The sequence below is a fragment of the Bacillus rossius genome, chromosome 11 (assembly GCF_032445375.1).
Source record: "Bacillus rossius redtenbacheri isolate Brsri chromosome 11, Brsri_v3, whole genome shotgun sequence".
NCBI lineage: Eukaryota > Metazoa > Arthropoda > Insecta > Phasmatodea > Bacillidae > Bacillus > Bacillus rossius.
This window is the reverse complement of record NC_086338.1, coordinates 39,845,991-39,873,969: the sequence shown is the minus strand read 5'-3', so window position 1 is coordinate 39,873,969 and position 27,979 is coordinate 39,845,991. Positions and strand designations below refer to the sequence as shown.

General features: G+C 36.4%; 1 protein-coding gene across 1 annotated transcript; it reads left to right on the top strand.

The window, feature by feature from the left end:
- The first annotated feature begins 3 nt into the window (after nt 1-3).
- LOC134536845 (trichohyalin) lies at nt 4-27,650 on the top strand. The gene is made up of 8 exons (XM_063376858.1): nt 4-215; nt 7,525-7,671; nt 9,269-9,404; nt 10,925-11,082; nt 14,556-18,087; nt 20,972-21,092; nt 25,115-25,200; nt 26,726-27,650. Exons 1-8 carry the CDS (start codon nt 156-158, stop codon nt 26,815-26,817), a joined length of 4,332 nt encoding a protein of 1,443 aa, XP_063232928.1. The 5' UTR covers nt 4-155; the 3' UTR covers nt 26,818-27,650.
- Nucleotides 27,651-27,979: the final 329 nt, after the last annotated feature.

Below are 27,979 nucleotides of genomic sequence, written 5' to 3'. Positions count from 1 at the left end.
AGGGCAATCTTTACAACTGTTTCGATGTTCTATGACGTGGCCTAAAAAGAAAACATATTGAGATTAGACTTACATAAATTTGGAAGTATGTTCTTGTCACTGAGAATAAAGTACCTATTTGTGTATAATAAATACATGTAATTTTGACCCTTACAATGAATTTTGAGCGTTTGCTTTACGCTGCAAAAAGAAATGAGCATTGTGTACAAAAGGAGGTAAGATACATCACTCAAATTTAGATGCATTAACACACTTGTCCAAGTTTACAAGTTAAGAATATCAGTAATGAATGGTGATAGTTTCCTTAACACATTTTATATAGAGTTGATTGTATTTCTCCGTCACGGACAAGGTTTTGAAGTTTTAACTGGCCTTGTATTCTGTAGTACCTATTTGTTTATATTACATTTTTATTTAATTCATTTAGAATTTGGTATAACTTGAGTATTGTCAGATAGGATTAATAATTATGTATGTGTTTATGGCATTTTAAGTGTACTGCTTAAAATTTGGCTAATTTGTGGCCAACGATACATTCATTGTCTGAGTAGGTCCTACTTCAGATTGGTTTTTACACCTGGTATTTCCAGTCTGTAATGTTGAACTACCAATAGTCTTTTTATCTTATTATGCCTTGTCTGATAAATTGTATATTTACCTTATAAAGAATTGGTAGGTGTTATGTTTGTAAAAGTTTTCTATCATGTATTCAAGTACAAATAACCCTTGATCTTAAGAGCATGATCCTGAACACATTGGTTGATCCTGTGGTACGTTTTTTTTGTTTAAGTTAGTACATCGAAATATCCTGAATATAACAAAAACTGTGTTGAAACATGGAATTATGATCGTACTATCAAATCAAATAAAAATTAAAAAATGAAATTTTTTCACTTTCTAACATTGTTTGTATTGTCATATTTTTGTTTGGGTCCAGGATCGTTCTATGTACTAAATTAAAATAGCAAGTATCATGTACCACACATGATCAACCATCTTGATCAAGGTGATAAACTTGGTTACGTGATACGGAACACATACTGTGAATCCAAATGCTATCCTCAGTTGCAAACATCAAATGAAAAATTCACTCTAAATATTGACAGGGGTCAGCTCAAGATGGGGGGGGGGGGGGGGAGGAGGACGGTGTTTTAGGGGATGTGTTCCCATCCCCACTGAAATACTAAGGAAGTAGTAAAAAAAATCTATCATTCCCACCAACAAAAGGAATTAATTTGAAAGCAAACAGCAGACAAGAGATCCCCCCCCCTTTTTTTTGACCAGTTGCGAGTATAGCATATCAAAATCAAAATTGAAATTCTGTGTATGCTCCTGGGTGTAGACCTAAATTTTATTATCTAATGAGGAAATTCATTTTACATTGGTTGGTTTGTTAACTTATGTGTTATGAACCTATTAATTTTATTTTTTTGCCTAAAATATGAAATTAGTACATTGGGAAATGAGCTACACAGCAAGGGTTAACTAATTCACTATAATTTTAGAAATAGGCTTATTCCATGCCAGATCATGTAGCCAAGATACACATTGTCCACCCTACCGTCTCAGATTTGGATGAAATTTGATTCATGGTATCTTCATTTTTGGAATATTGGTTCTAGTTTAAAGTTTCCCCCTGTTTGGTGGAATTTTTTTACTCCGCAACCAAAGTCGAGTGACACATCTTGCTTCAACTTACATTTGTAATAACAGTTATTAATGTAGAATCGTGAAATTCACCATACTCAGAATTTTACGTAGATTTAAAATATCACTCGTAAATTGTAATTAACTGCCCAGAAGTACTTGCAATGTATTGAAATGCCCCTCGTGCCCAATTTTTATATTATTTTTAATTAATCAAAAAGTCCTTGGAAACTGCTGGGCAAAATATTAAGAAAATTTTAAGTAAATCACCAGAGGGGGCACGAGACGGTGAACAAGACAAAATTTACACTCCCTGCGCACTAGTAACTTGGGAGTTTGAGGATCGTTACAATGAAGAAGGTATTTGATAAATAAATACACAAAATCGGTAGCTTGGTCTATAGGTTTTCCTAGTTTATTATTAAGGAATTTCGTATACATGACAATAAAAATCTCAGTAATTAACAAAATTAAAAGGGGCGCCCCGGCATTATTTAAAACAATTCATATTGCAACCAAACAATCAAATGAATACATTAACAAAATTTCAAATGTAGCTCCCAACGATTACATATATATATAAGAGATTCCTCGATTTTCCAGATTCTTGAGGATGACGTCCTTAAAACACTGCTCGCTGGTATCTTTGTTTTAGTTCCTTCTAGTTAAGTAAAAAATATATATATATATATATATCTCATATCACCCGGGTCTTTCCAGGATGACCTCGGACTGCGGGCCAAACTCTTCTAACAAGGGGGGGGGGGGGGGGGGATCAGCTGGAGGTCCCGAAGATCATGCGGGGGCAATTTCTCCCTCCGTAACTTCGACCCTGTCTGAAACACAGCCCAAATTCAAAACGAATTAGACCTGCGTCCAGACAGTCATACACAGTTGGCACGAAAGCCAACAACGGGAAATTGGGGAAAGAAAAGGCCGGATCGTCACTCACCAGACAGGGAAGTTGACTTCTATTTACAGATGCGTCGCCAGCCAGGAACTGGATCCCGCGAATACGCGGCTGGGCGCGGTCGTTTTCTAATTTCAAAAAAAAATTAAAAGATAAAAAAAATAACTATTACATTTTATACTACGCAGACGGACTAAACTACTTGAAAAAGATTATAGGGATATCATCCCTTATTTAAGCGACTACATAGTCGGTTGCGGCCGGATGGAAGTCTTGCAGTGTCTCATCGACTCGCCGATAATCAAACGGTCCGTCTGCAGTCGCGGCGCGAAGTGTCCCGCGGAGAAACGCGTCTCGTAATTAAAAGTAAAACTTGAATCAAAAGTGGAGGGGAGGACTGCGAGTCCGGACCGAAAGGTCCCGAAGTTCCCCGAGTGAGGGCCATAAAAAAAACTCTGATTGAAGTCTCGAAGCTGGTAGCATTGCGTCGACTTTAGCGCTACCTGTTGGGGGCTGTCTGAAATAAAAAAAGAATCGACTCGCCCAAGGCGTCTGCTTAAACCCAGGGTTAAAGGGCGCAGTCTAGTGCTACACTCTGGCGGCCTACAGGGTAAGTTGGCTGGGTGGTTAGCGAGTTTGACGCTAGGTGTCGCGGGGTGGTCCATCTTGGCACACACATTTTTTTATGCAAGGCATCCTGGGAGACGGTCGCTGTCTGCTGGGGTTTCTGACCTGCCATTGGCCTTAGGCGAATTCTTAGAACCGAAAGAGGAGGGGGGGAGCAAAAGTGCAACGACGCTGAGAACAAGCGTCCATGACGTGCTTTTCGAGGAGAGAACCTAATACGTATTCGTGACCAGACTTACTTCTCTCAGCAGCTCTCTGAGAAGTAGCAGCTTGCAGCCCAGAAGCTGCTCTATGCAGTTTTGGTCATGCAGGGAATTAAAATTACAAACTCGGGACGTGACTGCAGGCGAGAGAAATTTCAACCGGACTGACCATGTCCACATTAGACAGCAAAATATCAGATTGGCCCCCTGGGAAGGGGCTTCGGTCCACTGGCACAAAGTTTAAATCCGTGGCGTACACTGGCCTAACAAAAGTAAACACCCCCATTAACAACCAGACAAATTAAAAAAATAAGAAACCCCAAAAAATTTTAAAATTATATAAAAAATTAAAAAAGGTGACGAAATGCCTAATTTCCGGCACAGTATGTTAGAAGTAGAAAAAATGAATTACCAAAGATTGTAAACATTAGTTCAGTAATATTATTATAACTTTTTCTATTAATCTTTACAATCTCGGGCTTGGTACCATTAGAAAGAGCACAAAATTTGCTACACATTGGGGAAATAAAATTTGTGGGTATTTACCTTTTCACTCTCACCCCACCTAAAGAATTGTTTTGGTGGATAGAATTTTTGTTAACTGTTCATACATATAGTACATAAGTTTATATAAATTAAATAATCAGTACAATAGTCAGAGTTAGGCATTTCTGAAGTACAGAATTACGGAATATAATGTGCAAGCAGAATGAACCCAATGATATGACTGAATTTCGTCTTGTATAACAAAAGAATAGGTTTCTGCAATGTCCATGAAAACTATTATTTCATTTGGCTGAATGTTTTTTTTTCCTCTGTTGCACATAGTTTGACTGCTGTTTGGAGACGAATGAGTGTGGTATTAAAGCCGCCAGTTTCTTCAAAAGCAGATCAATAAATTCACATAAAGGAAGGACCAGCATTTGTAAATGGCTGTGATGAGTAGTTACCCATTGTGAAAACTGAATTTCATCATCATCAAAGTCAGTTAAAAATGTTTCGTACATATTCTTGTATTTTTTCAGAATTTGGACAGTTAGGACATACTCTTAACATGCAATCACGGTTTTCATTATCACATACCAGTAAATTTATGAGGTCATTTAACCTTGATTTTTATAAATTTATAGCACTTAAAATGATTGGATTCTGGATTATTGAGAAAACACAGACAGAATGTGTACCTGGCTGACCAACTGTGACACACCATTTTGGCCGCAGCTCACAGAATTGAGAAAATCTTACTTTATCACAAGGAAATTTCTCTCTGTATGCTATATTAGGCACTTTTTTCATAAACATTTTTGTGTACACTAACCTTATCTTTGGCACCTGGCATTAGTCTGCTGTTTTCATCTGCTTGATAAAAATTGGTAACTTTTTAAACAACTTCAGCAGAAATTTTTCAACCTTGCGAAGGCTCAGGATGTGAAAGAATTCCTTTTTATTTCACCAACTGGTGAAAACCAAAAATTAATTTTATTAAAACTTTGGTGATGCGAGCACTAGTGAATTGTGTGGAGTGACCGCTCAGTAACACGATACACAACACATTGAGTGCTGCATGCTACAAGCACTTTCATGCACTCCCAACTTTGTAAATATGGCACCATGGGAGCTTTCGCGACATCTGCATCGCTGTGTGTGTTAGCTGTCGTCGGCATACATCTTGATGAGTCACACAACTACAGAAGATGATATTTAGCAGAGCTTCTTTCTACTAAGGTTCTGCTTGTCCTAGAAATTTTTTTTAAGATGTTTTTGGACATATGGTACACCAATCTCCCCCAATGTAAGACCCATTCAAAGAACCTGGAAATTTCTGGTGTTCCTAGAGCAGAATTAAGTTCAGTTCATCCAGGGTATCCTGCAGACAGGGAAATCCTGGAAACCAGGGAAAATTAAGGGAACTGAAAGGTGTCTTCAAACCTTCAAAATACAGGGAAAATGAAGAGAAAAAAAATATGTTGATTACCAAACTGGATTACTTACTTTTTAATTCTAGCATTTCTTTAATGTCATTAAACCAGTATGTGTTTTAATCACAAATTCATGTGTAGTTGAAAACCAATATGTTATAATTATTATTTAAGGGCGTATGACCCGTTCCAGGTCATGATTTTAGATTTATATTAATCACTGATCAACTTTTAGACATTTTCAATCGTTTAACTTTCACGAAATGAAAAATATATATAGTTGCATACTTTTTGCATAATTAGCTGCCAAAGTTACATTTTTAACCTTTTTGGGTTGTACAAATAACGAGAATTTAATTTATTGCAGAACTGAAGCTTTTTAGGATTAACTGCAATGCCACTGGCTACTTCAAGAAATGGTTTGCATTTCTATCACAAAAACTCATTTCATGTTTCTTGGCTGTCAAGATCATACAAATTTTGAGAATTTTGAAATGTCAGGTAATATTAATTAATATTTTCTGAAAGAAATGCAAACCATTTCTTGAAGTAGCCAGTGGCATAGCAGTTAATCCTAAAAAGTTTCAGTTCTGCAATAAATTAAATTCTCGTTATTTGTACAACCCAAAAAGGTTAAAAATGTAACTTTGGCAGCTAATTATACAAAAAATATCCAACTATATATATTTTTCATTTCGTGAAAGTTAAACGATTGAAAATGTCTAAAAGTTGATCAGTGATTAATATAAATCTAAAATCATGACCTGGAACGGGACATACGCCCTTAAATGTTAGAAAAACAACCACTGAATCAACTGCGTAGTAATTAAATGATTTGAAGCACGAATGTCAATATTTCATTCACATGCTCACAGTCAATGTTGTGTTTCAAAGTTTTATCAAATATGGTACCTAGTGGTTTTGTACATATTCTAGACTTGCAGCATTGATTGATTGCATATCATTGATAGAAATGATAACAGTGCAAAATTTGTATTGGGAAGAGATTTTAAGGTCACTTTGACATGCTGCATGTTGTCAAGAACAAGTTTTGATAAGTATTTTTAGTTTAATATATTTATGTACTCTTGTAAAATAGATTAATAAGACATATGAAAAAGAGTTTTTTTTGTTAAGGAATATGGGTTGAGAATAATGTATCAGACTTGTCCACATTCTTGAGAAAATGAGGGAAAAGTTAGAAAAGTTTAAATTGGTCAGGGAAAGTCAGGGAATTTAATTGAAATTCTAGAAAAGTAATGTAAATTCCACAGTAATAGTTTTTGAATGGAAAATAACCTGCTCCAGTCTGCCATCACACAGAAAGCATGTGTTTTTTTTTATTGGTATGTTAGTGAATAGTCATATTCATTATAAAAGACATATTCATGGTTCTGTTTGAACTAGGCCAGCTATGGAGATGATGGGGGCTGGATTTTATTTATTTCAGAAAATTTTAAAAATATAAATTATTTTAAGTAAAATAAGTCAAGGACAGTTGCAATTATGGTCATGGAAAGTCAGATAAAGTTTATTACAGATTTTTGTGGACATACTATTAATTGTAAATTGGACATATTTCCTATGTAAAAAGAATTTTTAACGTATATTTTCTATTAAGAAACTGTATTTTGCAAGCCCAATGCAGTGACCTAATGTAATTCAATGAACTAAGTAATTTTTAATTGTGATAAACAGTAAATATGGAATACCTTCTTCTTAGAGCTTCAAAGATATGCTAGGTGAGTCAAATTTGTGTCACCTTGTTAGCACTCTGATTTCATGGCTCTGATCATAATGATTATTTTGACACTGCAGATGCAAAATTTTGTACAACAAAATGGTAGGTTTTCAGGAAGTTGAAAAGCTGCACCGTAAAGTAACTCTTTGTTATGAAAAAATACCTTTTTACATAGCTTGGCAGTCTTACAACAACAATTGGTTATTAATATGAGTTTACTGTATTTAGTGCAGAAAGTTTTTCCTGAATTTCATGACCAAATTAAAATTTTATAAAATCACCAAAAATTTCAGTATTGAATATTGGATTCTTAAAAGACATAGCATGTAACTCCATTGATTTTCTGAAACTGATTGTGATTGGCTATCAGTGTTTATTTTCCCTATTGAGTCATTGTGTAGTTAAATGTAATATAGTGTAGTTCCTGTCCAAAAAGTGATATTTTTCAAACCCACAGCAAGTCTATGATTGTTTCAGTCCCAGAACGTGAAGTGCTACCAGACAAAGTTCGCCCCTCCAAAGAAAGAGGAGAAGAAATGCCTGTCCGCAAACATCCAGAAGTTCCTGGCCCGGAAGGAGGAAGAGGAGAAGAGGAAACAGACGGATGCTTTGAAGAAAAGAGACGTGAGAGCACTCTGTTACCTCTGTACCTACTTGTCTCCGATGCCGTGATTGGTGGTACGGCACACACATGGTGTATCGATAGGAAAGGGAAGGGGGGGGGCAAACTCCCCAGGAGTCCGGGCACCAGGAGGGGCTTGGATGAGTTTAGATGTTTTTTTTAATGCTTGTGTTTACCTTGATATGGCAAAACTCACAAGTCTGTTGCTAATGTAATCCATTGGAAATCTTACAAGTTACGCGATACTTGCAGTCACATTTGCAGTTGATCATGATTACATTTACAGGTTTTTTTTTTTTTTAACTGTGGGGTTTGAAAAGATGTACATTTAATAATAGGTAGAGGGTTCCAATAAAAATATTTACCCCCTGGCACTTAGTTTCTCTCGAAGGCCCTGTGCACTTGTGTTGAGCTAATCACAACATAAAATACTTGTACAACTGAGAAAGAGAATAGCTGTGAAATGCATAGCATATATGAGTTCACATTTTGTCTTAACCTTCCATTCTTCTCACAATGTAAAATGATCTAGTCACATGAATGTAAGTGTTGCATAGTCGGCCATGTTCTGGACCACTGCCTTGCCGGATTATTGAACGTGAATATAGTTTTAACAGGAATACCGAATGTTAAAATGTGAAACATAACCTGCTATAAAACAGTAAACACTGCTAAAATGAAAACAACATTAACAATAAATTCTGTGCAATGTAAAAATGTCGGCACCACAGAAACGCGACCAGGCAGCCAAGTTTGACAGCTGAATCCACCTAAAAAAATTTGAATTAGAGAAGCTCAGTTAGTTTTGGAAGACTTGTGTTATGCCAGATTAAAGAACTTTCAATTTAATTAGAATAAAGGAAATTTTTGCGATCCCAAAAATAGTTTAATCAAAATTTGGATTGAAAAAATTATAGAGCTTGAAATAAAACCATTAAATTTTGTCTCTTTATTATCTTTAACTGCTCACTGGGTTACATAAGTGTCATGGTTACATACCTGTTAAATCACTTGCCTTCTAACAAGGTGATCAAAGTTCAATTCCCGTCAAGGTCAAACCTGAATTTTGTGATGGAAATTGCTGTGAACCTGTCGGTTTTCTTGGGGTACTTTCATTTTCTCACCACTCGTTCATTCCGTCAGTATGCCCGTCTTCATCTTATATCCTTCCATTGTCTATGAAGATCTCAATGTAGACTAGAGTTAAGAAAAAGTTCATATGCATGCAGCAATGATGCTGAAAGTCACGAAACTTTTAATTTCCAGCAGCCTTTCATTTTGTTTTTTGGCTTCTCACTTCAGTTTATGTAAAATTATCTCTGAAATTTTTTTAGTTTTCTAACTTAAAAATGGGTACATTTTTGTGAAATTTAGAAAATTTCTAAAAAAAAAAAAATCAACCTAGGATTTAAAAAAAATTGTAAGAATATTTTGTTGAAAGGTTCTGAAAAAAAAATCGTGAAATTTGTTCACTAGGTATTAGTAGACACCCTATGTCGAGTCATTATGGAGCTGAGAATCGTGGTTTGGAAGCGGTTCAGGAGTTGCTGTGTCGGAGGTTGTTGCTGTCGTGTAGCGTCGGGTTGTTTCCCTGTGCAGGAACTGCTGGAGCTGCGGTCACATGACACCAAGGCGAAGAAGCGAGTGCAGGCTATGCTGAAGCGGACCAAGGCGGCCAACAAGTCGGTCATCGAAGACGCTGTGGATGAAAACAACACCGCAGTCACTCTGGGAGGTGAGACTTTCTCGAGTGCTCAGTGGCATGAATATTCATACAAAATTTAAACAAGTTAAGCCTAGTTTTTTTAAGTATATTATTTCTGGACAGCGAAGGTTCTTTAATCTGGAATAGTGTGGCCACGTCTATGCCGGATAAGTGATTTTGTGGTGTCAGTAGTATTATGTTACAGTTTGCATGGGAAAATTTTAAATAAATTTATTTCTTACCACAAATAATTAATTGCGTAATTAACTGGTTCTATCAATGGAGGGATAAAAAACAATAATGAAAAATATTTTTCACCATTTACGTTATAGATTTCAAACTTTTTTTTGTTGTTGCCTAAAACGATTTAAAGCCTTGGTACAATGGGACGGTCCTCAGACGTGATACTACCAGAGTCTAAAATTTTATCGTACCGGACGTCACTCTGGCCTGCTGTGCGTATCGAGATGGCCACTTTAATCATTGGGGTCATCGGCAGGCTGGCAGTGTGCGTGGATTCCATTCGCCATTGTTTTGTGCCATCATGAATGACATATGCCTTATCAAATGTTCACCCAAAGTACAAAGTACCACCAGTAGATTTCATAGTTGCTACATCTCACTGTCTCATCTCATCTGTCTCTAATGGCCTTGATGTCTTATGAGACAATCATTCATCCTTTCAGTTTACCGGGTTTCTGCAGTTCACAAGAGTTACAAAACTGGAAAACTTGTCATTAAATGCAAGGAAAAATCTCTAAATAAGCAGTAAAAGTGCTGGAAGCCATGAAACTTTAGTTTAGTTCTTACTAAATTTGCATTCGGTTTGTTGATTTGTCTCTTCAGTTTATAGTGGAAATGAAAAAAAAATTATATTTGAAAACTGTTCACCTAAATCAATTGGAAAGTATTTCTGAAATGGTTAAAGCTTGCTAACATAAAAATCAGCATGTTCCTAGAGGTGTTTTGTTTTGTTGGATTTTGGTATGTATAACATTGATAAACTCCAACACCGATGGCTGATTGCCAATAAAGTTGGCACTTTAAAGTGTTTTTCATGGAGAAGGTTTTTATGCTATCTATTTTTTTTTGTAACTCACCACTAGATGATGCTGCAGCGAATTACTTTCTAAACCGTTCAACCAATCTCCATGAGAATGGGTATACATAAACATTTGAACACTGAGAATATTTATTTTCAATGTATCCGTTTTGCTATAACTCGCCACTAGATGGCGCTGCAGTGCATCAACTTCAATCCCATTCAACCTATCGCCAAGAGTAAATGAAAATCATAGATCATAGACATACAAACAGCAATTGTGTGTCACATCTCTATGTCCACCACACTGTCATATAGCGCTATCCATTTTGCTTTAACTCGTGCACAATATATCACCCTGTGTTCAGCCCGGGCAATGCCGGTTACTGCAGCTTGTTGTGTATAAAAATGACCCTGTGATGTAAAAATGTACGAAAATAAGTCTTGAAGTTGGTTGACCATCAGTTGTCAAGACACCAATGCTAGGTTTGCTGGTCTTGTTTGCCAGGACCGTCGCAGCCAGACGAGGATGACTACGGCTATGTGTCGCAGGAAGCCTCTGCGTTCTACAACAAGCTCATGGATAAGTACAGCACACTGCCACCAGAGGAGCCCAAGTTCAAGTCCACCATGAAACACTCTGTTAAGGATCTCAACAGCACCAAGGTATAACCTCGTCACTTTTGCCTCGTTCTCCTAAACAGTCAGTATGGCTTTACTAGAAATTTTCATAATTATCAAGCTTATAAAAGTTTGGTATTTCGTATCAGATAGAGTTATATATTTTTTTAGCCTTTTTAAGCTGCTTATCCAATTTTTTTACTAGCAATTAACCCCTTAAAGACCACTATTATAAAAAATCAAGTTAAAAATTTTTCACTAGTGTTTTTATTGTTAAATAGGGATATTATTTACATAAAATATGATTTCAAAGTTCATTCTTACTTTATTATATAAAATTCAATTATGTATCAAATTTGATACACTGGTCAACAAGTGGTAAATGTTGCACCAAATATTTAGTGGCAGATAAATTCCTAAAATTGTCCAGATAAGTATTGTAATAAATACACAAAATAATTTTTTTCATAAATCCGAATTACACTGAAAAGAATAACTTGGTTTGTGTGCCTTTTAAGATTTACTATGGTTGTAACAATGCTAACAGTACAATAAATAATACAGTACAATATGAACACACTGTTGTAGCATTTCTTAGTAATTCATCCAATGTTGCTAACAATGCAAATTATTTGTGTATAGTAGGAACATTTAGTTGTAGCATTTATTAGTATTACATCAATGATTTTCTTATGTCATAACAATGCTTATAGTAGAAAAAACAATGCTGAACAGAAAGAACATGATAACAAATCTATGGTCATTATAATGCTAACAGTATAAAATATTATACAATACAGTAGGATCGTGCCATTGTGGCATTTATTAGTAAGACATCCCAGATTTTTAAAAGTCATTACAATGCTAAGAGTGAAAACAAAATATTGCACAGTAGGAACATGTCATTGTGGCATCCCTTGGACATAATTTGAAACACAGCAATAATATAGTCCACAATGAAATGAAAAATGATACATTGGCTCATTGTAACAAAACAAATCTAAAAGTTTTGTATGAAATCCCATTTAGGAATGAAGTTCCACAAAACAATTTTTATGTTTTGTGATGCATAAGTGCACCTTACACTTGGTACAATAAAAACTTGTCAAGCCATTACATAACATAAATTTACATCTTTTCCTGCACTCTTGGACCTTGGGCCAGTGACCGAAACCATCTCTCTTCAACACAAATGATGGCAAGACAGCGGCTGATTTTTTCTTCTTCTTCATCATGTACTCGTGGTCTACTGCAGCTTGAGAATTTACATAAGTTATATTTACAGCTTTGCCTGTACTCTTGGACCTTGGGCCAGTGACAGATACCATACCTTTTCAACACAAATGATGGCAGGACAGCGGATGATTTTTTCTTCTTCTTCTTCTTCTTCTTCATGTACTCATGGTCTACAGCAGCTTGAGAAGATGATCTGCCAAGCTTCTTCATATCGATGCCTCGCTTGCAGAGAAGTTCAGCAACATAAGTTCTGAAGTACAGAAGATCCAGGCAGTCATTTTTGCAAAGATTTTGGGAGTCGCAGTCACTTCTGTACAAAAGCCATTAGTTGACAAGCACAAGGTCAATAAAGTGAAAAAAGAAACGCAAGTTGAATTTCTTTGAGCGGATTTGAATTCTGTAATATGCTATTAGAGCAGCCATTAGGTCCACACCTCCCATGAATTTATTGTATGTGGTAACTGCTCTAGGACATGAAACTTCAGTTGAAGCCTTCTGTTTGCTGTCATATCTTTTCACATTGCTAACAGGATAATATGCAGATTTGAAAGTTTAGCAAACTACTACACAACGATTATCGCACCATTTTACTGCTCTGATATCAATATCATCAATGTTTGTTTCTTTCTCTTCAATGCAACCTCTTCCTATCTTTTTCATTTCCTTGTCACTGGAAAAAAGATAGACCAGAGTATCTGTTTAGTCTCACAGTACTGAGAGATCCAATTCCAAGCTTTCCGAGTGTTACAAGTAAGCCCGGTGATGAAAACCAACTGTCAAAATACAACAAATAGTTTTGGTGGCCTGTAGAACATTCACTGTGGTTAGCAATCCAGTCTCTGTCATCATCACTATCGTCCAAATTATCGTCTTATGAACTGTCAGGCAGAACTGCCACGTTCTTTATCTTCCCTGGCACACGACTCATCTGTAAATAAACAAGTCAATAACATAAGCAAATGAAAATATATGCATCTGTTTCAAGATCTTATCAGTAGGTACTAAATAGTTTTCAGTTATTGAGCCAAAATAGAGTACACTTTACATTCAAATATCAACCAATACATTGAAATTACTTAATAGTTGATGCAAAATCAAACTAACGCCTCATATCTTGAACATTTCATTATTTTAGATCTTAAAAATTTACATAACCTAAAATTGGACATTTTCCATTGGTGCCCAATGTAACTAATTTGATACATAAACATTTTTGTTATTTCAGAACATAAAAATGCATCAAATTATAAACTTCTTGGTATACACAGTTAGCTAAAAGTATAAGCTATAAGATGATATTTTTTTATGTAGGAGAAATATTATAATTACCTTTGTTTGGCGAATATAAACTCAGTCAATTTGAGAGTATTCTTCACAAGATGGCTGCTATGGAAAACAACAGTACCATAGATTACACTAACAACAGTATGAAAAACTTTTGGCTAAAAAATATCACTGAAGTGTTTCTAGACACATTACCAAAGATATATAATGAATATTTGGACAAAAAATAATATTTATAAGGTTAAACAAATTATATATTAAATATGTTACAGTGGACTATAAGGGGTTAATTTGGAAATATAGCTTTAATTTTATATATATATATATATGTAAATAGTATGTAAATGTATTTTCTGGCACAGGCTGTGGCTGTGGTGTCGGTGTCCGCCATCTTGGATTGTGATGTCACGGTGGCCATTTTTGACTCAAAATTCCTCAAAAATGACTCAAAATTTCCCGTTTTTGAGGGAAAATTTCCCGTTTTCTTGGAAAAAATTCCCGTTTCTAGGGAAAATTAGGATTTCGAAAATCCACAAAAGTCGTTTTGCCTAAAAAACCACGAAATTCCTGATATAGGCTTAAGCATCCATGTCTACAGCCTCCGATAAGCCTCTTTTAGGATTATGTCTATATATATATATATATATATATATATATATATATATATATATAGAGAGAGAGAGAGAGAGAGAGAGAGGTTGTGAGGTTTCAAATGGAAAATTGTAAGAAAATTATTGTCTTTCCCAACAATATTTGAAACTACTTTATGGAATATGAAATTGCTGAATAAAATATTTCATTTGAGATCATACTAGCTTCCATACTATTTTCAATTATTTCTTGTTCTACAAAAAATATACTAATAATTTATCTATACCTAATGAGCTAGAAGTTTCACTTCTGTCACACTGGGACTCCATGATGCACACAATTTTTATTAAGCATAAGTCTATCCTGTGGTTCCTAACTACGGGCACTAAGTATATTGGTTTTTGCAGGATCGTGTCAGGATGGCTCTGTTGAAGGAAGAGGAAGAGGAAATGATGCCTCATAAACGGAAGCGGAAAGCAAAGGAGGAAAAGCCCGATGAGCCGGATGAGAAGGAAGAGTCAGATGTAGAGGAAGAACAAGAAAGGAAACCTGAGAAGTTTGTGAAACCTAAGCGACCTGCCCCTCCCCCCATAGACTTCTATTCTCTTCTGAAACTTGCAGAGAAGAAGCAGTTCGAGCCCGTGAAGATAGAACCAAAAGTCAAGGAACCGGAAGAAGACGAGCGGCCGATGACAAAGAAACAGAGACTTGAGTATGAACGTGAGAGGGAATGGCGTATGAGGAAAGAGAAGGTGGAAGCGGAGAAGGCTAATCTATCTAAAAGGACAGCGGAAGTAGAAAAGCCACAGCATACATTTGTGAGACCAGACAAAAGTGTGCAGGAGGGCATGCTGAGACCAGCCAGTCTGATCCAGAGGATACCAAAAATCAGCTCGCGAGAAAAGGAACCACGACAGGAAGATAACAAGGAGCAAAGAGGAGTGTTAGAGCACAGGAATAATGGAAAATCACAATCACACAGCAACAATGCCAATAGGAATGATAGTTATGATAGAAATATTGTGAAAGATGGCAAATATGAGGAAAGAAATACTAGGCCTTATAAACATGATGTCGACAAATCCTACAGTAGTAGAGAATCCATAAATAACAGCAAGGTATTAAAGAAAACAAATAGAGATGACCGAATGGTGGAAGAGGAAAGTAGGAGAATGAAAATGGAGGGAAGAGTTGAGAATGTAAATAGAAATGAGAGAAATAATGCCTTTAGAGAAGGTAGTAGTGGGGATGATGAAAAGAGAAAAATGAGAAGGGAAGGAAGATTTGAGAAGGGAAATAGGAATGAGAGGAACAATTCTTATTCAGGAAGCAGTGCAGAGGGTGATGGACAGCAATCTATGAAAAGAGAGGGAAAATATGAGAAGTTGAAAAGGGATGAGAGGAGGAATTTTTATAGAGAAAACAGTGCGGAGGAGGATAGACAAAGATCTGTGAAACGGGATGAAAGATACGAGAAGGTAAATAGAAATGAGAGGAAAAATTCGTATAGGGATAGCAGTGCAGAGAGTGATGAAAATAGTAAAAAGAAAAGAAGAGTTAGCAGCATTGACAGTGATGAAGATAGAAGAAAGAAAAGAAGAAATAGTGTAGACAGTGATGAAGATAGAAAAAAGAAAATAAGAGCTAGCAGTGTAGAAAGTGATGAAGATAGAAGCACGAAAAGAGAGGAAAGATTTGAGAAGGGAAATAAGTATGAGAGGAACAATTCTAATAGAGATAGTTTAGAGAGTGATGAAGGTAGAAAAAATAAAAGAAGAGATAGCAGTGTAGAAAGTGAAGAAGAGAGAAGCAAGAAAAGAGAGGGAAGATTTAAGGAGGGGAATAGGAATGAGAGGACCAATCCTTATAGAGATAGTAGTGCTGAGGGGGATGAAAAGAGAAATGTTAAAAAGGAGGGAAGATTTGAGAAGGAGAATAGGGATGAGAGGAAAAATTCTTATAGAGGAATCAGTGCGGAGAGTGATGTACAAAAGTCTACGAAAAGGGAGGTAAAATACAATAATGTGAAAAGGGATGAGAGAAGAAATTCTTATAGAGAAAACAGTGCTGAGCATGAAGAAAAAATAAACATGAAAAGGGACGGAAGATATGAGAAGGTGAATAGGGATGGCCGGAACAATTCTTACAGAGGTAGCAGTGCTGAGAGTGATGAAAATAAAAATGAGAATAAGGATGAAAGAAACCATTCTTATAGGGATAGCAGCGTAGAGAGTGATGAAAAAAGAAACTGGAAAAGGGAGACTAGATTTGAGAATGGGAATAGGAATGACAGGACCAATTCTTATAGAGAAAGCAGTGCCGAAGATGATGTAAAGAGATATGTGAAAAAGGAGGAAAGATTTCATAAGATCAATAAGGATGATGGAAATAACAGGACTATGGGTAGAAACACTCGAAATGAAAATAGTGGAATTAAAAATAGTGAAAGAAACTTTAGGGATGAAAGGAGAGTAGAACAACAAGACAGAAAACCAGAAAATAAAGACAAGAGGGTAGCAGTAAAAGACAACAGGGGAGGATTTCATGACAGGAGTGGTGAAGTCCTAGAGAAGAAAGCTATGCAAGAGAGAAGGGAAGTCCAAGAGAGGAGAGAAGTGCAAGAGAGGAAGGGAGCTCAAGAGAGAAGAGAAGTCCAAGAGAGGAGGGAAGTCCAAGAGAGGAGAGAAGTGCAAGAGAGGAAGGCAGCTCAAGAGAGGAGGGAAGTCCAAGAAAGGAAAGGAGCTCAAGAGAGGAGGGAAGTCCAAGAGAGGAAGGAAGCTCAAGAAAGGAAGGGAGCTCAAGAGAGGAAAGAAGTCCAAGAGAGGAAGGAAGCTCAAGAAAGGAAAAGAGAGTTACAAGAGAAAAGAGGAGGATTGCAAGAGAAGAGGGAAACCCAAGAGAGACGAGGTGAATTGCAACAAAGGAGGGTAGATGTGCAAGATAAGAGGGAAGTGAAAGAGAGGAATGATTCACAAGAAAGGAAAGGTGAACGCTGGAAACCTGATGATAAAAACACAAATAGTAAGTCTGTTGAAGAGAATTATAGAAAGAAGCCAATTGATGATAGTAATAAAGTTAGGGATAGTCAGTGCTATAAGAGTAGTTATGGGTCTGGAGAAAACAGGATGAGGAGGACAGAAGTAGATGGTAAAGTGGGGAAGAATGATGGGAGGGAGCAGAAAGTAGCTAGAACAGGTGGGTCTCTTGAAAAACCGTCATCCAAAGATACAAGTGCCTTAAATGTTAGTGACAGTAAGAAAGCTTCTAGTGCAGGAAGTGGCAACACTCCCTCAGGTTATAGCAGAAAAATTCAGGACATAATTTTAGCCAAATACAAGGAACGTCTTGAACAGTCAGCAGCCAACAAGGTGGGTTCAGCTCCAGTGAAAGGTCAAAATGGGCCAGTCAGGCCTGTTGAAAGGCTAGAGAAAAGTTCAGCTGGGGTTTCTTCCACAAGTAAGAGTGATCAGTCCCGATCATCATTGCCAAAGAGCACTCCCAGAAAAGACTTGCCATCAAAACCACAAGACAAGCAGCAGCCTAGATCTACCGTGGGAAACACAAAATCTTCCAGTGGGCTGCAAGGACCAACTTCCCACGGCCCCTCGTTTTCGAGGTCCGAGTCTTCCAAGCCCAGAGATGGTCCTCCACAGAAGCTTTCAAAACCACTGGATGTGAAGGACGTGAAGAGCAGACCACCGGTTCAGAGCTCGAGAGATCCCAAGGAAATGAAGGGTCAACAGCCGTCAAGAGCAGATGCACGACCAAGGCCAAATCCACCGTCCGATGTCAGAAGTCGGCAGTTTCCTCCCTCGGACGTCAGAAGTCGACAGTTCCCTCCAGCAGACGTCAAGAGTCGACAGTTCCCTCCCTCGGACGTCAGGAGTCGACAGTTCCCTCCGGCGGATGTGAAGAGAAAACCACAGAAACCTGCAAAACGTGAGTCCTACACTTTTGTTTGAATTTGGTTTTGTGCTGGTATTATGTGTAATTACTTTGCTGATTTCTTTTCTTCATAACAGGAGCAATCTCTAGGGATGTTCCAGGTTCCTTTCTGTGAGTTCAAATTTTTAAACTTCCTGAAGTCCTGTAAAAACAGTGCTGCCATATGTGGAAGTCTCAGAAATCTAGAAAAGATGGCAGACCCACGTACTCATCTGTATATACTAACTTTCACAAACATTGAGGATTTTCTAAGTGTATTGGTAGCCTACATATATTTGATGCATATTGAGTAAAAGAATTTTGTGATAAAATTTTTACTGTTTAATCTTAAATTTTGAATTAGCGCAATAAGGTTAAGGTTTGTTTGTAGGAAGTATTTACAGTTTGATTTCTGTTGTTTAAACAAAAACAAATATACATAGATGTACTTAGCGTTAGTTTTTATGTGTGTGTGTGTGTGTGTGTGTATTAATACCATAGAAGTATAACTTCTAATGTCTGCACGTACTCCTCCCCCTTTTTTTTTTCTTGGTAGAAAATTTTATTTTGAACTTCGGATGACCAAAAGAAGTGCTGGCAAAACTAAGGGAAAAAATGTTTTGTGCAGTAACATTAATATATAGAAAGATGGTGTTATTTAGGTTATCTCAGATGATTCCTAATTTTGGTTTTACAATATGTTTTCTAAAGTCCCTTTGATGACCCTAGAATATAATTTAGAAACTGGGCAAAAAATTTGTGTACTCCAGTGTTGACATATGAAAATAGGTATATTTATGAAACTAGCAATATACAAATGCATCAAAAATAATGGGTGGTTAATGGCGTAAAATTTATATTATCCAGATCGAAAAACTTACAAAATACAGTAAAACTCGCATAAGATGTTCCCACATAGTAAGTTTTTTTCAGTTTATAATGTTTAAATTAATGTTCCCTTGATCATTTTCATATATCCCTATGTTAATTTATTCCATTCAAAACTTTTGCATTTATAGATGCTACCTTCATATAACGTTCATCATTTCAGGAATAAAATAATGTAATTAAGTTTATCTTTATACTCGTAAACTTTATTCATAGTTAAACTTTTAGACAATTGTTTAAAACAAAAAACATGACCATCAAAACCTTTGCCGCATGCAGCATGCTGGTACAAATTATTTTTCGACCAATCATCTGCTTGCATTCATATTCTTTGTGAGGCTGTTCCATCTGTTCACCATTTCCCTCATTCGAGTTATGTCTGACAAATACACAACAAAAATAAACCATTAGCCATTTGTTGGCATGATTGTGTGACACTAGATGCAACTGGTACAGCAATGTGATGAGCTAATTCAGTTTCATTGTTTGTTGAGCACTGTCGTAAAAATTTTATATGGTGGACGTAATGATGGACCATTTTAGTTTACTCATCTTGCTATGATTTCATTTTTTGGCTGGACTTATACCGTATGTGCTCCATGGCCCCCACATTTGATTATGGGCCCTGGAACCAGGATCAGAGACGGGCCCCCCCTTCCCCCGCCCCAATTTTACATTCATTTGCTACATTATAATTCATGGTTACTTACCTACACTCTTTTTAGATTGCTATTTAACTTGAAAATACAGGGTATAATTATGGTTACTATTTTATAAGTCCAAACTAAGCTTTATTTATAAAATATTTAGTATGTTTTTTCTAGTATGTAAAAAATTATAATAGTTAAACATTTAAAAATAAACAGGGCTGGGCTCGGGCCCTGGACCCAGGGGTTTACCCAGCCCCACCCTTGTGGGGGCCATGATTAGCCCGTAAATTGTGAACAATTTTTCGTTAAACGTGTGTTCAAAAACTGAGCTGAAGTTAGCTCTATCCGGCCGCCCAGGACAGAGAGCTTGGGACAACAGCGTTAAATTAATGTTTGTGACAGAAACCTTGAAAACCACACATTGGAGGCTCTCAGAGGGGCTGATGCTACCCGTACGTCTACTGGCAGCATTGCACATTTTGATATAAAACACTTAAAAACTACAGAATTTGCCTTAGTTGAGTGGAACCGCGTAGGCTGTCGTCCCAAGCTGTGTACAATGATGCATTGGGCGGTAAATATATTCAGTGGATAGAGGTAACTTCAGCACATTGAGCATTCTTGGTACTGGTGTTAACATATGCGGTTGTGTTTTTGCAGAATTCTTTAATTTTGCTTCAAGTTTATATTCCGCCATCCCGCATGTCAGCAGCAGCTCTGGAGAGAAAAGCTGGAAGCTTTCAGGGCTAGTTTATCTTGCACTTGCTAGGATGTGGTAGTTGCAAATCATGGCAGAAACACATTTAGTGAACAGTGTCTGGAATCACACTAACAGGTTAAATAATATTGCTAATAATAAGTTCATAATTTTTAAATCGTGTTAAAACTGAAATATATCTCCTGTGTTAATAACATTATTATTTTGTAACTCAGAAATGTTAGCACCCAATAAGGAATGTTATGCCGAAGCCCAATTATGTAAACAATGCAGTATGTGAGTTTTAACATTTAATTTTAGGTTATTTAATCTAAAAATGTTATTCAACATTTATTTAAATGTACTTCAAGTGTATTTAGACATAAGTATATTAGCACTGAAAATTAGTTTCAAGGACGTAGTATCTAGATGAAAATGGTAGTCACCAAGCACACTTACCTGATTGGAAAACAAATTAATTAGATTAACATACTCTCTTATGGGAAAAAAAAGTATTGATTAGCGCTGTTTTCCTGGAGAAAATTAGGGCGTTTCTTCGAGGGGCAGGTGTATAAAAAAAGTTACCATTATGTATACTCAATACTTAAATAGTGTTGCTGAATTAACCTTGCACGTTTGTTAATACATGGTAGTGGATTTGCAGGCCGCATTCTGGACTCGGATGAAGAGCACGACTCGGAACTGGACGACTTCATAGTGGACGAGCCGGAAGAGGAGGACTACTCATCGCTGATAAAGCAGATCACGGGCTACGACAGGTCCAAGTAAGTGAATTATGTGGACTAATGGTGTACCTCTCTTTGCTCTACACCGCAACTGTTTTATTCATTATAGTAATTTATGGGTTGGGTAAATTATTTTCTTCATTCAGCTGCTGGGTCTTAGACATTCAAAGTATTAAAAATAATGTGTATACATTGAAGGTATATGATGACTTACATTCAAAGTTACCAATATTTTATAGAATAACAAAAAATCTGCTGTGTAAAATATCAATTTTTGTGTCAGAATCTGTAATGTTGGAATGACAAAACATTCACAATAGTAGGTACCTTAATTTGGTATTTAGTAATTTAGTAGCTCATACTTTGTAAATGTAAATAATGTTTTCCTGGATATTAATTAAATCTTTTAAGTTATAAATGTCCAGTCCAGCTTTCAGAGGTTGGTACCAACCCGAATGTTTCACAAGTGGGAAATTTTTTGGACATTGGTTACTCCTTTTTCTCCTGCCTATTCATTTTTCTAGTGCAGTGTTCTCTTATCTCTCACTGTTTCTAAGGACCCCATTGTGCTGAAATGTGTTTCACGTATGGTTTTATCAACTTTTATTTTTAACATGTGTTGCATTAGTAACATTTTCCGTTCAAAGCAGTAGTGTTTCAATGAACTTAAGTCGTATCTATGATGCCTGAACTCTGTGCATCATCCTGGTCCAGTACAGATACCCTCTTTTATCGCATATTTGTCGCACCTATATTTTAGGGCGTCAAAATTTGGATTTAATAAAACCTCTCACATAATCGTTGGATGATGTTTTTGATCCCGATATTAGAATCCAAGCGCTTTGTGTGCGTATTTTTTCAGTATAAAACAATGTATTTTAAAGTATAAATCTAATATTTATTCGGCCATTACCACTAGATTATTTATTTATCGGAAATACAAAGTTGTCTGGTTTGTAAATTTTCTTTTAAAGTCATTTTTAAACGTTATAACCTTTATCTGGTACTGATATCTTGCCGATTGCATGCAACGCGCAATCTCTGTCGAGTACCGAGTTAATTACGTTTGATGGCCCACACTCTTTTTGTGGTAAGTGTTTACTACGTCGATAGTTATGCGCTCATTCAGGCTCGCATTCTGGTCACAGATATTGTTTTTATATTTAAAGTTGAAGAAAGATTTTTGTTCCATTATTAATTTAAATTGTTTGTCATGCTCTAGTAAAGGTACTCCACTTTTTAAATAAACGTACTTTTCATTAATGGCTTTTATTTTTATGAATAACTTTACCTCACCAAAAATCCCCCCCCAATAAATGTCGCCCCTCTACTTTTCCAACTTGATTTTAGTATAAAATGTGCGACGATTATGCGATAAAACACGGTATATGCAATCTCCCCTCTATGGACAGATTGACCCTGTCAACAGACTTATTAAATAACATATTTATGAGAACTGTTACATTTTATGAGTGGATCATTCCATTGTGAAATCAACACACTAAAATAAAATAAAAATTTACTTGACCACCTCTGAATTTGATGAAATTTGGTATGAAGGTTGTCCTTATAGAGTTTAAGAAAAATTCCAAATGGTTTTTTTCTCTCCCCCCCCCCCCCCCCCCCACTCCCTCCTTAAATATCTCAAACTGTTTCAAATTACAGCTATGTAAAGTTTCCCAAAATCCGCAAAAAACAAAATGTAACCAAAATATTTTGAGATCACCATAGCTTTTCTCCTAATTAAGCTAGAAAGATGGGAGTGGTGTCATTTTACTCAGTTTGAATGCTCTTTCTTTTTATGTACAACACAACAGGCTTTGTTATATAAAGTGTTTTTGCGTAATCAAATTTAAAATTTTGATTTTCTCAAAAAGTGTGGCGATGCAAATGAACAGATAAAGGTTATGTTTAAAAGCATCTTTAAAAGAAAATTTACACTAAATTTCCATTAATTAAATAAGTGGTAATGTCTGAATAAATATTAGATTTCTACTTTAAAATACATAGTTTTATATGGAAAAATACCCACACAAAGCGCTCGGAATCTAATAGTGGGACCAAAAACATCATGCAATGTTTATGTGAGAGAGGTTTTTTTATTCCAAATTTTGACACCCTAAAATATAGGTGCGATGATTATGTGAGCGCGACGATTATGCGATAAAAGAGGGTACATATGTTGCAATTTGCATCGTTTTCATTCAACTGTTTGTAAGAAAGGAAAATTAAATTTTTACTAACAGAAAAATTTATAGTTTCTTCTTTTCTTGTGTCCATATTGGTACAATTGTATGATTTCTTGTGTTTAATTTGGCAGTTAGTGGCTGTAACTCTTGTGCCATATCATTAATGTCACAAAATACAAGATATACATACCCTACACTTACCACATTACTTATTTCTTATTTATGTACTGCCACCGCCGGACAGTCCCATGACTGAGAACCGGGTTGCACTTAGTGACGCAGAAGTACGATTTACAATTACAAGTAATTTACAATAATTTAAATATGAGCTTGGTCCAGAAGCCCTGACGTATAACCCAAGGGTTGGTGTGGGTCGTCGGTCCCAGTGTGGCTCACTAAGCTCGGTGGCTGCACCAGTTGGTGAAGGCCTTACTAACTAACGACATCCTTGAGCGCTCCCTTCTCCACATAGGTAGTTGATTTCTAAGTAGGTTGGGCGGCAAACTACTGAATAAATCAAACGTTTTGATGGGCGTGGTTCTATTTACGCGAGCCGATGGACAGGTACTAAGCCTGAGTCGGTATGCTACAAATTACACTGGAAACACTGTTAACACATGTTGCACTTCACGTTACTCGTCTACGCCCTCTGACGGCCACCCTGCTATAGAAAGATTGCGATCCGAATCAGTCGGCCCTGTACTCTTATAAAACTCCACGGTGCTGTCGCGCGGAGAAGGATCAATTACGGTGGGAGGGTCACACCCTGCACCACAAACTAAGTCCAGGTATTCGTAGTGAATTAAGTACCGAAGGTTTCGGTTGATTAATAAGATTTGCCGGCACGCAGATCTCGTAGATGTAAGCTTTTCAGCTTCTGCTTGTGGTGGTCACGTCCGCCTTGCACTGTGAACACCTGAAGACTGCCGCAAGAGGTGGGCCGCGGGAGAGAGGAGGGACAGTGCCCTCGCGTGCCACAACCATAAAGCGCTAATAAATGTTGTACGTAAAACTAACGTCCAAACATCTTACAATTTACTTAGTTAAATTCCCCATACGGGAAACGACTGACAGAAGGTCTAAATATATGCATACTGTCTATATGATGAATTTTTACTTGAAAACTACCATTCAAACCAGACTTTGTTGCTTGTGGACTACTCCATCACCTGTAGCCAGACTATTTATATACGTATATTATTAAATACGCTCAGTGAGCAGTATGTATTAATTGTGGCCTGGGGTTGCAAAAGATATTAAGGCGTTCATCAAATCAGGTATGCTTAAGGGGTCACACGCATACTTAGCGATGCACTTCCTTTTGTGAATATTATGACTTTACATAAATTCTTACAGGAATTAAATACATTGGTACTCATACAGGTGCCTAACACACAGCTCTGAGCACTTCGTAGTTTTTCTCTTGCTGATGTGATGCAAGGGTGTGTTCCGTCAGTGGGGACTGGTACTGGTGGAGTGAAGACAGGCTTTACTATCATAGGAGATGCAATGTCATTACCAATAATGCAAAATAATTTTTATGTCACTATGTTCTAATAAGTTTAAAAGTGAGGTGCAATTGGCATTCAAACATTGGGAAAGTATAAAGTGTGGATTTTCAGATATAGAAATATAAATCACAAATAGGAGCCACATCTCTATTTCCTGGTTTTTATATTGGTAGAATGGAGCTTCAGTAATCCAATTTACATTATTATCAATTGTTGGTACTTCAATTCATTGTAATTAATATAAACATCATTGCACCAATTTGTAATGCCTCAAATTTAATAAAGCATTTAATTTTAATTTTTTTGGATCATAAAAAAGTCAAATCAAGGATGATTCGGTAAAATGTGTTTTCTGTGGTAGGTATGCTGACATGGATGACGACGATGAATGTATGGAGTCAAGTTTTGCTCAGCAGCTGAAAGAAGAGTTCATCAGTACAAAGACAGGTAAATGTTTATATCACTTTAATATTCTACTTGCCACATCATGATGAGTGTTAAGAGAATTCATTACACAAAGTTGAAGGTGATACAGGCTAGCAACTTAGTACAGTGAAATGTATAAGCAGAACAGTAACACAGAGTAGAGATTGGAGCTCAGCTGCATAAAGTCTTTGTAGAGCAGCAACACAATGTATAGATGGTAACTGCAAAAATTCTTTGTAGTACAGTTGCACAGGTAGAAATTGTAGCTGTAGAAAGTCTTTGTAGAACCATTATCCTCAACAGCAATTTAAGCCCATGTTATACACCATCAGTTCATAGAAGGATTTGTGTCTAGTCAATAATATTAGTAATTTTCAAAGGTTATATAAATTCTTCTTAATATAATGCTGATTATAAAAATGATTAAACAGCAACTTTTTTATATACTCAATATATTGTTACAAAGGCGAGAGACAAGACCGCAATGTGTGCCAGGTTCGGAGAGAGTTGGCAGCCGTGCACATCACTGCTGTCACATGCCGTCGCCGTGCATTGATGTCAGATTACAAGTGTCCTCGCTACCCTCCCTTTTGCTCCCCGCGCATCGTCCTGTCTCGGGCTATTTATCACCTTTATCGGCCTGGGAATTCCGGACTTACGGAGGCCGCCGTGTGGAGTGCCCTGAATAAGCATTGCCATTCTCGACTTTTCTGGCATTTGGTCGGCCCTGGATGACGTGACTCGTCACAGCCACTTTTGTCAGTTCGAGTAGGGCGCCACAGGTATTAAAGCAGCGATGCCAGCCTCCGCGGAGTTCGGAGAGTTCCGTGATAGAAGGCAACATTGGCGAAGAGGGTGAGAGACCCCCCCCTCTAGAGTGGTGCCAGACTCTGTGTGTGGGCAGGCGTGAGGTAAGGGGCGAACCACTGTTTAGCCTAGCTCCAGTGAGGATTGCGAACTGTAGAACTGGACAGACTTTGAGTAGCTTGTGAATAAAGATTTTTAATAGGGAGTGATTATTGATCAGTCATTTTTAAGTACAATTATCTATTAATAATAAATAAAACTCAATTGGGCTATCTCTTACAAATCTATAGTTCTCCCCACATAAATTGTAACAATAAACCTAAAATCTTCTCCATGAAAAAACACTTAAATGTGCCAACTTCTATATAATACATACATTTTTTTTTGTCAATAGAGCAGCTTATTACTAATTTTAAATAGGTATCATTGTACTATGTATTATTTTTTCTTTGGTATTCCCTGTTAAACACTTGATGTTGCATATTACTGAAGAATCGCTCTTGTGGCATGGCTGTGGCCCCAAACTTTCTGAATTAAAGGCCTTTTTATCTAATTTGTTTTCTACCACACCCTTAGTTATAAACATGAGACAATACTTTACATAATTTGCAACATGCACTTAGGTTAACATATCTAGGAATTTTCTGGGACCAAAATGATGACATGCAAATTCAATGATGGTTGATGTCAATGAGTTCTACTTGAGAATTTGCACCACTGTTGAACTATCTAATTTCAGGTATCATGGAAGACTTGGAGGACATCCAAAAAGAGGCAGACGAGAAGAAGAGGAAGAAGATGATGATGATGAAAAAGAAGAGACTAAAGTAACAACCTGCTAAAATTTTGTGTTCACTGATAAGATATATAAAGGTGCTTTTTTAATCAATATTTAAAAAAATAACACTATAAGATGTGAACTTAAATTCATGCATAACAGTGAGTTTCAATCACAGTTGTTTCAGTTACTATTGTAATAAGTTGTAAGTTACATGTTTATTAATTCATGATTTTAAGCTGAACTCAAAGACCTTATTCTAGGGGGGTCAATTGGTGGTAGACACCGTTGTATCATAAGAAATGTTGGTATTGGAATGATCTGACAGTACGTGCTAACCCTAACATGCACTTCCATAGGTATATAATTTTTGTTTTTAATACATGCACTATATTTAATGCAAGACTGATATGTATTTGATTCAAAAGTACAAGCATATATTGTGAGACTAGTAAAATCTCTATGTAATTCCTGCATACGTGCTGTTCAACTCGGAATTCTTTACTAAGGAGTAATCATTTTGCTGTTGGTATTATCAATAGATATATCAGGTTTGTGTACTAAAATAGCATGTGTGTACCTCTCAAGATTTTATTTATGTACATTTCTGTAAAGAATTTTTTTTGTTGGTAAAGTTTATATGAGTGTGAATTTTGGTTATAAATTTCTGGTGAGATTCCAATGCCAGGCATTTATGCAGGTTTTCTGCCTTAAAGTATTTATTGCTCAGCAGATTTTTTGCTTACAGATTTTGTAATTTATTTGTACAGTTTCAGCAATTATTTTTTAAATTGATTTCTGTAATTTTAGTTCATACATGTATAAAGTTTATATATCAAACTACTGGTCAGTTAAAAAAAAATATATATTAATAAGATGCAGGTGATTTATTGTTCCTCTTACCGGGGTGTGTTTTATGCCTGTTTAATAGACAGCCTGTTAGCCAATCTGTTTAATATATTTTTTTTTTGAGGGGGGGGGGGGGGGGGAAGAGAAGAGAGTGTGAGTACTTATGAAAGTGCAGGTAATGAAATATCTATGAAAATCTGGAATAATGTCTAATTTTTTTTTTTTAACTTTTCATAAAATTATTGAAGTTTGTAGAACATTCCATAAAAATTTGATTTTCCAGAACATCATTCAATTATTGACATTTCTAGAACATTCGATAATATTCTTGAACAATCTGGAATTTTCCAGAACATTCCATAAAAA